We start from the raw sequence: 14,249 nt of genomic DNA on the forward strand, positions 1-14,249 counted from the left end.
CAAACTCAACTCTTGAGGTAGAAGAGGCAGAAGACCCTTCTGTGGGAGAGTTGCTCAACCCAGAGGACCACGCCGACCTTCAATGCCTGTTGGCTTAAGAAGGACCCTCCCGGGCAGACTTCTGTAGGGGACAGAGAGAGTGCCACTCTCTCGAGGGTCCAAGGAAACATGCCTTGTCCCAGGCACAGGGAGAAGTGCCTAGGACATTCCGGATATATTGAGAGGGTGAGCTCCTTGTTAGTGAGCCCACTAAGCCTGAAACTGGTGCACTCAAGAGGTTGATGGTACCCCAGATTTGCAGGTCCTTCCTACTGCAGTTGGCGCATGAGGTGCCCTTGACTGGTCATCTTGGGACCAAGAAGACAAAGCAAAGGCTCTCTGCCCATTTCTACTGGCGCCGGATGGGATTAGAAGTGGAGTCACACTGCAGGACCTGCCCAACTTGTCAGCTATCTGGCAAGACTGGAGGCAGTGTATTTGCCCCACTGCAGCCATTGTCAGTGGTTGGCACACTCTTTGAGAGGGTGGGCATCGACATTGTCGGTCCCCTTGACCCTCCCACTTCAGGTGGACATCGGTTCATCCTGATCTTGGCAGATCATTCCACCGGTTACACTGAGGCTATACCCCTTCAGACATTTACTGCCAAGGTGGTTGCCAGGGCTCTCCTCGTCATTTTGACCAGGGTTGGATTCAATAAGGAGGTTGTCTCTGACAGAAGATCCAACTTCATGTCGAGTTACATTAACACCATGTGGAAAGAGTGTGGGGTAACCTACAAGTTCCACACCTCTTACCATCCTCAGAACAATGGTCTGGTTGAGAGATTTAATAAAACTTTCAAGGGCATGCTAGGTGCTTTGGAAGAGCCCCTAAGGAGGAAATGGGATCTCCTCCTGCCATGCCTGCTGTTCGATTACAGAGATGTACCTCAAGAGGGTGTTGGTTTCAGCCCCTTTGATTTACTCTTTGGACATTTCGTGAGGGGACCCCTTGCCTTGATCAGACATGGTTTGGAAGCCACCCCTCCAGGTCCTGCTAAGCAAGTGGGGGACTATGTGTTAGGCCTCAGACGGAGGATGACACAGATGATGGGTCAGGGGACAGTGAATCGCAGGGCCAGTCAGGAGTCAGAACAAATACTGGCATGACCTTAATGCCTTGCAAGTGGATTGGACTCCAGGACAGGAGATCCTTGCGATGGAGCCTACCGAGCCTCGAGCTTTGGCAGATAAGTGGACTGGACCATTCAGGATAATCTCCAAGATGTCAATTATCTGGTGGACATGGGAGTCCCTGGGGTAGCCCCTCAGGTATTCCATGTTAACAGGCTCAAGCCTTTCGATAGGCGAGCCGAAGTCTTATGTCTCTTGCTGGCTTCAGAGCAAGAAGAGGATGAGAGTGAGCCCTTTCCTGATTTGCTGCATAGCAACCCTCAGGATGGCTCAGTGGCGGGAGTGAATTCCTCTCCAGATCTGACTCCAGAGCAGCAGAGGGTCTGCAAGGCTTTGCTCCAGCAGTATGCGCCTCTGTTCTCACTGAAACCAGGCCTCACTCAATGGTGCAGGCACAAAATTGACACTGGTGACAGCATACCTGTTAAAAAGCAGATGCTCCAGGATGTCAGACACTGTTAAGAACCACACCCAGACTGAGGTCGCCAAGATGTTGGATCTGGGTGTTATTGAACACTCAACCAGTACCTGATCCAGTCCAGTGGTCCTAGTCCCCAAGGCAAGGCCCCAGGCAGGTATCAAGGATTAGAGGTTCTGTGTGGACTACAGTGGAGTCAATGGTGTCACCAAAACTGATGCACACTCATTGCCCAGGGCTGATGAGCTTGTGGACACCGTAGGTGCTGCCAAATTGTTAGCACCTTTGACCTTACCTCAGGCTATTGGCAAATAGCTCTGTCTGCCCATGGCAAGCAAAAGACTGCATTCTCACCACCTGAGGGGCTCTACCAGTTTAGAGTCCTGAATTTTGGGTTGAAGAATGCACCTGCCACTTTACAACGTTTAGTCAATCATGCAATCAGTGGGCTGCAGGCCTTTTGTGTGGCCTACCTAGGTGACAATGCTGTCTACAGTTCCACTTGGCAGGAGCATTTGACTCACTTGGATAAAGTGTTGCAAGCCTTGAATAGGACCAACCTCACTATCAAGGCCACCAACTGCCAGATAGCTCAGGGGAAAGTCAAATATCTTGGTCATGAGGTAGGAGGGGGTCACATCCAACATCTCCCCAGTAAGGTACAGGAAGTACATGACTGGGAGACTTCCACTACTCAAACACAGTTGAGAGTTTTTTTGGGCCTCACTGGGTATTATCGCAACTTCATGACGGACTATAGAACCATAGCTGCCCCTCTGACAGCTCTGATTTCACCCAAACAACCAAGGAAGGGTAATTGGACAGTAGACTGTCAAAGGGCCTTTGTTGGCTTGAAAGAAAGTCTGTGTAGGGCACCTGTGTTGTATGTGCCTGACTGCAGCAAAGACTTTATCGTCCAGACGGATGCCTGCGACACCGGAATTGGAGCTGTCTTGTCCCAGTTAGATGACAAAGGGAGGGAACATCCAATCATATTCATCAGTAGACAACTCAAGGGTAGAGAATTTAGGTGGGCTACTGTTGAAAAGTCATGTTTCAGTATAGTTGGTGCCTTAGGCGTTTTAGGGCCTACCTTACAGGGTCTACCTTCAAGGTCCAAACAGACCATAAGACCCTGAAGTGGCTTATACAGATTTAGGATGAAAATCCAAGACTGCTCAAGTGGTCCATTTGCCTGCAAGGGCTAGACTTCACCATAGACAATAGACCAGGTAAGAGTCATGATAATGCGTATGGCCTTTCTAGAAGGTATGTTGACCGTCTGGATGAGAGCATCAATCTTGTGGGAGGTTAGACACCCTAACCTCTGTCTGGAGCTGCGACTGTGAAGCTGGGAATGCATTGGAGGGACAGAGCCCCCCTATCACTGTCCTGTAGTCCTTTTTCACATGTGTTCTCTATTGTTTTCTGCCCAGGAATCCATGTTGGACTCCAGGAAGTGCAGCTCTTCCTATTTTTGCCTGACTGCTGAATGCCCTTCTTAGTGATTGGTTGCCTGATTGTGACCCAGCAGAATGAATGAGAGACAGAACAGTATATCGGGGGGCCTCTCGTTGCTAGAAATCATTCAGAAGCTGAATCTGAAACTGATTCTTAATCTCGAAGCCGAGCCCGAAGAAGAAGGTTGAATGCTGTTACCTTCATCTCAATCTGAAAGACGCCGTGATGCCGAGACTGATCTGAGAGAGGACCTGGCTAAGGGACCTCTTCCTAGCTATTAGGGAACATAAACTGAAAGTAAGACCCTCGACAGGCTGCTGACCGGAGACCACCAAGGAGAATGAAGAGAAGCACTGGACATTCCGTCCACCGTCGTCGTCCAGAGTTTGCAGGTTTGCTATAACCACTGGAGGCCAGTCAAAGCCGTTTTGCCGAGAAGCGGGGACCGCTTGACTCCGCGCTGCCGATGACCGGAGCCGCAAAGCTCCACCTGATTAAGACACTTTAAATCCAAGGACGCTCTTGCCTGCATCGTCGAATGCTTTGTCCCATCAGAGAAAGTCAAGGCCACCGACATGCAGAGGCGCCTCCACCGGTGGGTTTCCCGCCACCCAAAGACCGCAAAGACGGCAAACGACTCAACGCACTTGCTGGGCCAAAGTTCTTCATAGACTCTTTGCGGTAATGAACTATCGACGCCGAAGTGCCCTGCACACCTCATCTTTGCAGGATGTCCACGATCGATCGTCGACGAGCACTGCCAGGACCAGAGCTGCGGCCTTGATGCCATTGTTCACCATTTCTTTGAGGGATCTCAACGATCCATGGCTCCTGCCTTAAAGGGATCTGCTCAAGAAGAATCCGTCGATGACCCGACATCGAACTCTGCTATTCCTGGTACATTGGTGTGGTAGAACTAATTTAGAAGGAAATAAGATTTATAGAAACAATATATGGACTGGGCTTGTATGATAACTTTATTTACAGGTTGCCCAGGTGGGGGGATCCTCATACAGAACTGTGTCTAGGTAAACGGGGCAAGTATTCTGCCTATTGTTCTAACCAACTGCTTTCCTCCTATGTCTATTGTTGGTTCCCTTTATTAATTGATTTGTGTGACATTTGACCAAAGTACAGTTGATGCACTTTTATGAAATCTGATAGTAATTGTGGTACGATGTAGAACTGTGTATATATTTGCCATTGTGGATTCACTGAGCACAAAGTGAGTTATTGTGATTGTGTATATATCCTTGAAGTTTAATTATATAAAGACTGTGTTTTCACTAATACAGTGTGTGGACATTCCTTTGTGGGTGCTTGCAGACTACACTGTACTTAAGAACCAGCCTGCATCACCTTGTGAGTGCTAGGCCTTGATTGATCACCCACGTTTTACCAAATAGAGAATCTAGGCTGGGGTCCTCTGTGCCTCTCCTCTGCCATATAGAGAGCAGGAGTACAGAGACGCCCTCCAGTCTTTACACAAACACCAACAGGAAGAGGATGGTCAGGCACAAGTTTTACGATGCAACCTTATACAATGTGGCAGGTCGCCAAAGGAAGTGGGGGTATGAAAAAGTGCAAAGGACTGGGAGTATTTGGGGGTCTGGAGGGGTTTAGAAAGGGCTCCATCATGAGTTGAGCAAAGGTCCATTAACCTCAGACTAAAGGGTTATAGTACATTCTCAACACGGGATTCAGGATTCCATGTAATGGTCCCGGGGATGGTAAATGTTCTAAGAATATGTTTCCACTGAAAGAAGAACATAAATAATGGTGGACAATTGGGTGTCACGTCGATGATGCACCTTCGGGATTTGTGACTGAGTGTAGAAAGAGCCATTGCCTAGGCAGCCCTATATGGACATCTGAGAGGTTCTCCATGCTATACACTGCTGTTCAAGTGAATGCCTGCCTGCTGGCCAGTATTATGTGGGGTGCGGCCTAGATGTGCCCACTCAGCCCAGCTTATGGTAGGTGGGGGACACTATGGACAAGTGAGCATAATCTTGTGGAGCACTGTTCACTTATGATGAAACTAAGAACCAACCAATTTAATGTTTGAAAATATTTGAAGACCGGGATTTGGAATGAGCTTGAGAAACTATCTCTTGCTTAAATCTCCATTCTGAGAATGCTATTCTCTTGTGACCATTATAGTCTGAATCGCTATGCAAATTTAGAACTATACATAAGATCTGCATCTCTGTCCTAGATCTTCTGTAACTCTTGAGATTTATCCTGAATTAGCACCCGGGCAAGGGCCTTTGGCCAATCAGGTTGCTGGAACAATGGGTGTCAATATACATTCTATGCCTGCTGTTCCAGCAAACCAGGGCCTTCCCCGTGTGACACCATTTTTTTTGTATGTGGGGAGGCAACATGTAGCCTCTCCCTGTTGCCTCCCCACCCCAAATCCTCAAAACAAAACCTCTTGCCCACCTAAACCCTCCCTCCACACTTACCTGCAGGACCAGAGCTTTGAGCTCTAGTTCATTGAACATCCTGTACCCCCAGCCATAGGCATGGAACAGGGACTTAGTCCCTTTTCCCTATGGCGGCGGCCATCCTTTTTTCTTTTTTTCTTTTATTTGTTTCCCTTCGGGAGAATGGCTGCGCACGAGCCATTCACATCCCGGATGAACCCTTGGCAGGGGGGATGGACATGGCCAGTAACAGCCCACAGCCCTCACCGAGGCCATGGTTTTGCTCGAGCCTAAAATGGTTTAGGCAAGCAAGCCGTTACCGGCTCTGTTCACCCCCCTGTCCAGAGCATGAAAGCCGTAGAGTACCAGAAACTAAGATGTGCAGAATTCCGCTGGATTCCACTGAGGGAGGGGTGAGAAATGACCAGAATTCCCCAGATTCCCATCAGGAAAAAGTGGTCAGATTGATCTGACTATGTAATTGGCTGGAAAGTATTCCTTGCCAGTCAGAGCATGAGGCTTGTTGCTAGCCCTGATTGGCCGAATTGTGATATACCCTTCTACTTGGCAGTGCGATCCTGTCTCCCTGATTGGGCAGAACAACAGCTGTGCTACAAAATCACAGACGAAAAGGGTGTCAACAATTATGTTTTCTGAACAACTGGGTGGAATTGTGGGGGTGGAATGTCCCTTCCTGTGATTTCACTGCATGGTGATCCTAACATTGATGCAAGTTGTGTCCATTCCCTTACACTCTGATCACAGAGACGCACAAATTGTTACCTTAGTTTTAGATATACAATACCAGGCAATGGCTGAGCAACTACAGACATGTATCAAACGACCTTCTTCGTGAAGTCTCATGCGAGTAAAGGGTGATTACATGGGACAACAACGTGTTCTGCTGCAATTCAATTACACTCTGATATCTCGATGTATGCATGTAGTCCTTACTGTTGTTTTTCTTCTTCTGTCAGCGTGTGCTTTCTGTGAATACAAGAAAAAAAGAGGCATTTTACAAAGAAAGTGAAGACAATGGCGGTCAAACAAGAACAAGGTAAAAACAGGAAACACAGTAATCGACTGATTCCAGCTAAATTGTGTCAGGTGAAGCAGAGAAAGGGTTGTGCAGCACAAAGTAACCAGATGAAGAGGTCGGGGTACCTAGAACCTATGCTTTGTGGACTCTATGGCACCTATCTGCAATAACAGTTTCTCCTAAGCCATAAGGAACCAAACAAGCCAACCCTTGGTGAAAAATGCTTCAATTGGTGTGTTTATTGGACAACAAGCTTGATATCATAGTGGTTGCAATCTGGAAGCAAATAAAGGCAGCACTGGTGTATAGAACTATTGGTATGCATCGCTTGTAGAATGATTTCTGTATAGCGCATCAAATATACCATGCAATATTACACAGCATCGCTCCACATGTGCGCAAAAAGGAGCAAATGCATGCCGACACATTTGATGCACATGGAGTTTTGCGGCAATCAATAGTATGCAAACATCTCTGCGCTAAGGGCACTATATACGAGTTTGGCGGTACTGGAAAAAATGTGATTTAATTCTGTTACCTACATTTTTCCGGCTTGACGGTGGACGTAAATTCTTCACTTTTCCTCCAAAAATCATCAAATTTACTGTTAGGTAATTCTGCCAGTGCTAATTCTGCCAAAAATCCCCAATTGAGTCCTTTACTCCACCTACCATCACTTGCAATCCGGTGGTGAACCCACTGCACCAAGTGGTGATAACAGTAATTCCGTTTGGTGGTATCTCAGTGGATTTACCAAACTCGCAATGAGACCCTGTGTTCGCTGCATTCATCGTAGACATGGAAAAATGCCATTTTGTCACACACTAGTCAGCGTCACTGGAAAAGTGTGCATAATTGGTTTGCCGTTTCCTTTGTTTTGTTATGTTGGATCTGTCTGTAGTGCTTTACACCACTGTTATGGAACAGTGAAAAGTGTCTTTTTGCTGTGCAAAGTCCCTTTACACGGCAAGAATACACTTTGCACTGTTCCATAAAACAGGGTGTTTGTTGGCAGTGCAAAGTCACTTTGCACCAGTGAAAAGTACTTTGCACCATGCAAAATATTCCATGAATCAGGCCCTATGTACTTATTTTTTCACGTAACATTGTGGCCTCATTTAGAGTGTTTGTTTTAGACCCTAGTTGAAGGGTACAACAGGCATTTCTTGTTTAAAAAAAAAATGAACAATGAGACACAAATCATGTGTATAAAAAACTATTTACAAAAAACGATGTATAAGTTGTGCATACCTGTTTCATATGTTTAAAGTGAAAATGGTGCTCAACAACCATAGATGAAGATTAAAAAAACAAGTGTGGAAAAGAAGAGTTAAGATGGGAGAAAAGCTCCCATTTCACCCACGTGACTTGCAATTCAATAAAGTAAACTACAGTTGTTTCGCATTTGCATTCGATTTACTCCAACAATCACAGTGGAATATATCACTGTCTGCTTGTTCACAGAAAACCACATATGGGTAGTAAACCATAGGGACATTTAAAGGCTAATACCCCATCGAGCTTACTACCCAAAGTTATATTCAATGTATTTTAAAAGTTTTACCAGATTAAATAATGTTTCCCAGTTAGATATTTTCTGCAGGGTAATGTTTACATTTGGGTAAGGACAAATTCATCTATAGGAAACAGACAGTTAACAACTGGCCATAGTCGACTGGAGGAATGTGATTTTCTACGAAAAGAAGAGTGCTGGTGCGTTGCACGGATCTTGGGCTGACTAACAGAGCTGACAGTTGCCAGTGACGATTGGAACTCATTCCAGAGGGGAAATGCCTCTGTGGGGGGACATATGGCTGTTTCCACTCTGTCCGATTAAGATTTGACTGTATCTGCTTCACCCTGCAAGTTTCCGTTCAATGAGTCAGGCCAGGCATGCAGTGGATTGGTCAGTTTCACTAAATCAGAGTCTTCGTTTTCCTTTTGTGTTCTTTTGCAGTGGATTTTATCATCTCATAATTTTCATTTAGATTTGTCAAACTATTCTCAATGGGGCAATTTGAAACAAAGTCTCTGATATTGTATCATTAGTACGTGAGAAGACAATCCCAGAGTGGAGAATGGGACAGTTTTCTAAGCCTATAGAGGAAATCCAAAAAGAAGAGGGTGTGACTGACTTACAGGGACAAGCTGATTCATTATTCTTTGTTGACTGATTCAACCGGGGCTGGGGGGATAGCTCAGGGGCAATGTGCTCCTCTTGGAAGCAAGACGACACGGAGCAATACAGGTTTGATCCCTGGGTCCACCCTTAGAAACCTCTGGGTATTAAGTGTGTTATAAATAGCTGATTATAATCTGAGTGACAAGTCATAATACCATAACTAGACCAACCTATTGAACAGGGATGGTGCATTTTAATAGGAATGAGGGGAAGGGTTTGACCCAACCAGTGGTTAAGTTCAGACATTTACTGCCTTTAATCTTTATTGGTTCTTTTTTTTCAAATCCAGCAGCTGTCAGGCTGCTGTGAATTCAATACTGTCTACATAATATGTATTCAAACAAATGAATGTTTTTTTTCTTCCAGCAGAGAGACACACCACATTGTAGAAATCAATATCTATTTAACAATATTTTACTTATTCTTTGCCAGTAGCATAAACAGTTTTGTTTTGTTCTATGTTATTGTCCTTTTTCCTTCAAGGATTGTATTTTTCTCTTAAAGCATGGCCATTAACCGAGAGCCTGTTTATTTCAATAAACAATGTTATGAGGCCGCATCCAATAGGATTGCAGGTACACTAATATGAGACCAGGTTAATAGGACTAATGAGATGTTATTAAGAGTCCAGAACTGGATTAGGTAGTTGGTAGAGTAGATCACTGACTGCATATAAAGTTCTTGGCTCCGGAAGCACCCAAAGTCCTGCATGCTTAAACAATGAGGGACTGCCACTGCATGTAGGTTCCTGGAAAAGGTACGTGAGGAAGGATGGCAGGTCGATGCAAGTTCCCTGCCTTGTCTGGACACTGTGCGAATGTTCTTGGTCATGTCAGAAGTACGGTAAGAGCATCAGAGAACAAAGGAATAATGAGGAAATGGAAGCAAGTCTTTGCAGCACTCACTTGTGGGAGCAGAGCAAGGTGTGTTTCCAGGACTGGTCAATGCCGCGTGACCTCATATTTAAAAAAAAAAAACGTTTCCTTCTCGTTATCATGCTGGATCCTGTAAATATTACAGTCTTAGGGTTGTGGGATGTATTGACCCACTTTGCTGTGCTATGAGTATCACTCTAATACTGATGGCGCAAGAAACTGCAACAATGGCTGCAAAACTCCTGTGCGTGCCAAAAACCTACAAAAACATACAAAAACCGTGTGCTTCAGCACACAAAGAGAGGGATGCACAACCAACCACCCAGGGTGCATGTGTGGTGGAATAGAGCACACCCTGCAGAAAATGTAACAGTGGGCTCCATGACCAGCAAACAGAGTGCATAGAGAGAAGCAGCACTTCACAAATGAAACTCCAAATGTGCCTATAAATGACATTTGCTTTGTTGCTAAAAACTCCAAAATGCCTATAACACAACACTTCTCAACATCCAAATCCTTGTTTGGCGCTAAAATGCATGTAATGTTATGAAGCATTGCGAACATACAAAGTCCTAAATGTGAAGAGCAACACTTTTCATCAGAAAAATCAGATTGTCTGTAAACTGACAGCCCCTGTCAGAATCTGGGTGCAGTACCCGGGCTTCCTGAATGACAGCTGTCAGATGAGTTACTGATGAAACTTTAAAGTGATCTAAACTAAAATGTCTGCCGGATCAGCAAACATAAAAAGGATTGTGGCTGAAAAGAATACAGACCTCAGTTGCTTTTTATCCCACAGAGTTAAAGCCAAGAAAGTAATTTATTTATGTTTGATGCAACAAGTTTGTTTTTTCCTGGATTTTTAATTAAGAATAAATTAGCTTGGCTGAGCTGCAACCCTTTGGAAGTGAACAGACAGGTTTCTCCCAGTGGGAGGGATATCCTCTCAGTTGAAACTCATGGGGAGGTTCTAATTGTGGGTTAGCCCATACTCTTGGCTACACAAAGAGAATAATCAATAGCAGGCTCTTCAGCCCAGGAAACGGAGGTGTGAGAGGGTCGTAAATTGCTCCTGGAAGGAACAAACAAGGAGAGGATGCTCCTGGACTAAAGGGAGAGAAAAAGGAGTGTTCCATTTGCTGTTAAGCATGAACAAAAAAACAATGTTTAAAGACTCATAACTTGCGATTCAAAATGGTGAAAAATATACCAAGGATATATTTGTTAGTTTAATTTTTGGCTGCACATTTTAAGAGGCGGCAGAACCGTGTAGCATGTTCTGGACAGGAATGGCAATATATCTGGTTGTATGTGAAATTTATGAATCCTAGAATTGTGAAAATGTACACACACATCCCTATGTTACACACAAACATTTGTGGAAATTTGTATAAAGTTTGGAAATTGTGTTCATAGCAAAACAGATAAAAATGTTGATCTAATCCCAGCTCACAGGGGCAGTTTAGCTAAGCAGGCACATACACCCATTTTGTGTTGTCATTTGAAAAGATAAATAGAGACAGCTGACAACACATAGGGACTCACTGATTCATTCACTTTCCTGATTCCCGCGAAACACTCTGATCCAGCATTCTACATCCAGCTTTAACATCCTTCCAGATCCAGATGCCAAGACTTTTGCAAGCAGCAGAGAACTATTGACTTTCTGCAAGGCTGAAATCTTCAAACTTGTTCTTGCAACCCGTGAAGCGCTGGGGTGTGAAAAGGCCTTTTCAACTAGCATCGTGAAATTCCCTGGCTTGCTACCACTAGGCTTGCCTGAGGAACTCGCTATCCAGCTTATTGAAATACCCACAGACTAGGAGGGCTGATCCTGTGCAGATCCGGTGACTGGCCTAGCTGACCCGATCCTGTGCCTGATGTGCTGTTCTTCCTAGACCAGATCCAATCCATGACCAGAACTGACGGTCCAATTTAATAACTTATCCTGTGAGTATTAATAGGAAGAACTGTGACCCATAGTATATTTGCATTGTCTTATCCCAATCTCAAACCGATCCCATTTTTCATTCAGAACCATAGTGTTGCTAGAACTATTTTTGTGCTGACTCTTTTCTCATCTGAAGAAGAAGAGTATCCACAACAGGCGGGTTACGCAGATCACGTGAGTGTAAGATCCATCTGTGGCATTTGTTTTTTCATGGTCATAATCTATTGAACTCAACCCATCTGTCATTTCAAAGTGCATTTCTGTTTACCATTCCCGCGACTATTTTACAAAAATGACCTACTTGTACCTAACATCCTCAGCTATCCATAGAACCCAAAACCTCCCGTTATCATGAATTTTGCGCAAAGGAAAGTTTGCCGCAATTTTACATTTTGAGAAATTTTACACAGGTGAAATAGCTTTAATTTATTTCCCACTTGGACTTTGAGATTTCAAAAGTTTTCTTCTGACTAAATCATTGCTTGTGATTGTTTGCAACTGTTCCAAGCAGCTCCCAGAGGAATGTATAACAATTTAAGTGTTTTTGACCACATTTGGTGTTTTTGCTCAGTCAATTCTAAAGACTATTTCAAAGCCATCCTGACAGCTGCAAAGTCAATTCTGTTTTCTCTTGTGTTTGAAGGGGGAAGGTGGGACTGATGTTCTGTTTGATTTGTGCTATTCCTGGATACCTGCTATCTCCTCAAATCTCTTTACATTGCCTATTGGTGGATTGAGGGTGTTGCAGAGGGAACCTCTAACCAAAGTGCTATCTATTCCAAATCAACCCAAAATTATTATTTTCTGTGCTGCATTTTTTTATGCTTATCCCTTGATCTCTAGTGTATTAAATATACTATCCAGGGTTCTATCACCCCATTGGTGATTGTTGTTTACCTATTAGAATATATTGTGATTAAATTATAAATACATAAATAAATATTTACCTTTGTAAACTAGCCTGACTCCTGGTTCAGTGTGACCCGGGGGTGTTCCAGGAGAAGGGTGTGATACGAGTGGTATATTGTTCAGAATATTGAACTTATAGATACAAATAAATAATTGTGTACTACATGCTGGGCTTGACTTTGGTGTGTTCCGGATTGAAATCACTTACAGGTGTCAGGTGTCTTGACCCAGGTTTGAATTATTATGCTACAACATTTGGTGCTGTGGGCTTAGAAAATCCAAGATGGCCGAAAAGCCCACATTTGCGCCAGAATCCAGGAAAACCGCACAGTTTTGCGCACACTGAAATGGTTGCCTGACCTGCCACCCACTAGTGCGAGCGTGAGGGTCCAGAAGCGCCATGAGTGAAACTTGGTGCCAAAGGAAAAACAGCAGTGCCTGTTAGCTCAAAAAGCGCTTTGAAATCACCTTTGTTTCTCTGAATGAAAGCTCAAAATGCCTATTTCAAACATCACAAGATATTAAAAAATCTTACTGAACACCAGAAGACATCTGACAGAATGAAGTCTTGTGTGCATATAAAATCTGGAAAGATGAAGAGCCTAAAATAATGTTCATAACAAAACTGGCTGAGCTGTGGATATCAGCAGCTTAAGTGAAATTGGACTTAAAGCCACTAAAATCGAAATGTTTAAAATAAGTGAGTGATTTACTTTGGAGTGTCACATAGGTTGCAACTGTTTAAATGTCATAGTTTTGAACTTAGAATCAGCATTCTAGCTGTATGTGTAAAAATTGTAAGTTTGATTTGAATGAAGAAAAACTGGAACAAAAGTGACATTTAGCTGAAGCCTGGCTTAAAGCGATTGAATTCTGCCGGAAACTACTCCCGACAGGAGTTGAAACTTGCCCAGCAACTGCATTCATAGGCCTGGCTGCCTTCTGCTGTTCCCACCAAAAGGAGATCACACCTCTTTGATTGAATTAGGGGAGGATTACCTGGCACTGCAGGAAACAGAACAATGAACTTTCCTCTGGGAGCCACCTGAGCTGGAGGCGGGGACAGACAGAAATTCCCCCATGTCCTTTGGAACCTAAACCACACCCCTCTGGGCCAGAGCATAATTTTAAAAAGATGGATAATTCATAGTACATAATTGTCAAAATTATATCAATAATCTCATGATTCCTGTGATTTTTCTGTGCACATTTTAAGAGGTGTTAGGACTCTGTGGTATGTTCTGGGGGGGGGGGGAGTAGCGGAGAATAGGGTATTACTCCAAATGTATGTATGTTAAAAATCTGACACTTCATCATCTGATGCCCATATTCCTTGCGCACATTTGTGTAAATTCTGGAAAGGTTTAGAGGTTGTGTACTGGATGAAAAGGGCAGAATTCTGTTAGAAGTGGACACAACATCTTACAAAGACAACGATCAGATGGTTTGGTGCTACAGAAAATATGTTAACTGGACATATAATATTAGAAAAATTGTACATAGATAAATAAGCATTTGGATCAAAAATAGATTTTTGTGCAAAGTGAAAAGGGTAGTGTTCTTTCTGTATGCCATAAAAATGACAGGGGATGACTCACAACTCTGTTCTCAAGTGAGAGCACAGAAAATGTGCTAACCTATCAGGATCTTCAGAGGGTTGGGCATAGAAAGTCAGCCTTCCCACCCACTTTCAAAAGACATAAAAAGGACCACTGAAACCCAGGTAGGGACATTCACTTTCCACTTCAAACTAATTTCTTGCAAAGCACTTTGCCGGACCAGACAATATCCAGAAGACTCCAGAACCAGA

At 44.0% G+C, this 14,249-nt stretch overlaps 1 protein-coding gene across 1 annotated transcript in view; it reads right to left on the reverse strand.

The window, feature by feature from the left end:
• IL11RA (interleukin 11 receptor subunit alpha) overlaps positions 1–14,249 on the reverse strand; it is a 422,207-nt gene that overhangs the window by 163,178 nt on the left and 244,780 nt on the right. The window contains exon 6 of the mRNA XM_069626821.1: positions 6,438–6,470. Coding sequence (XP_069482922.1) covers positions 6,438–6,470 — 33 coding nt within the window. The remainder of the gene's footprint in view (positions 1–6,437; positions 6,471–14,249) is intronic.

This window comes from Ambystoma mexicanum, chromosome 6p, assembly GCF_040938575.1.
Source record: "Ambystoma mexicanum isolate Mex_15411 chromosome 6p, UKY_AmexF1_1, whole genome shotgun sequence".
NCBI lineage: Eukaryota > Metazoa > Chordata > Amphibia > Caudata > Ambystomatidae > Ambystoma > Ambystoma mexicanum.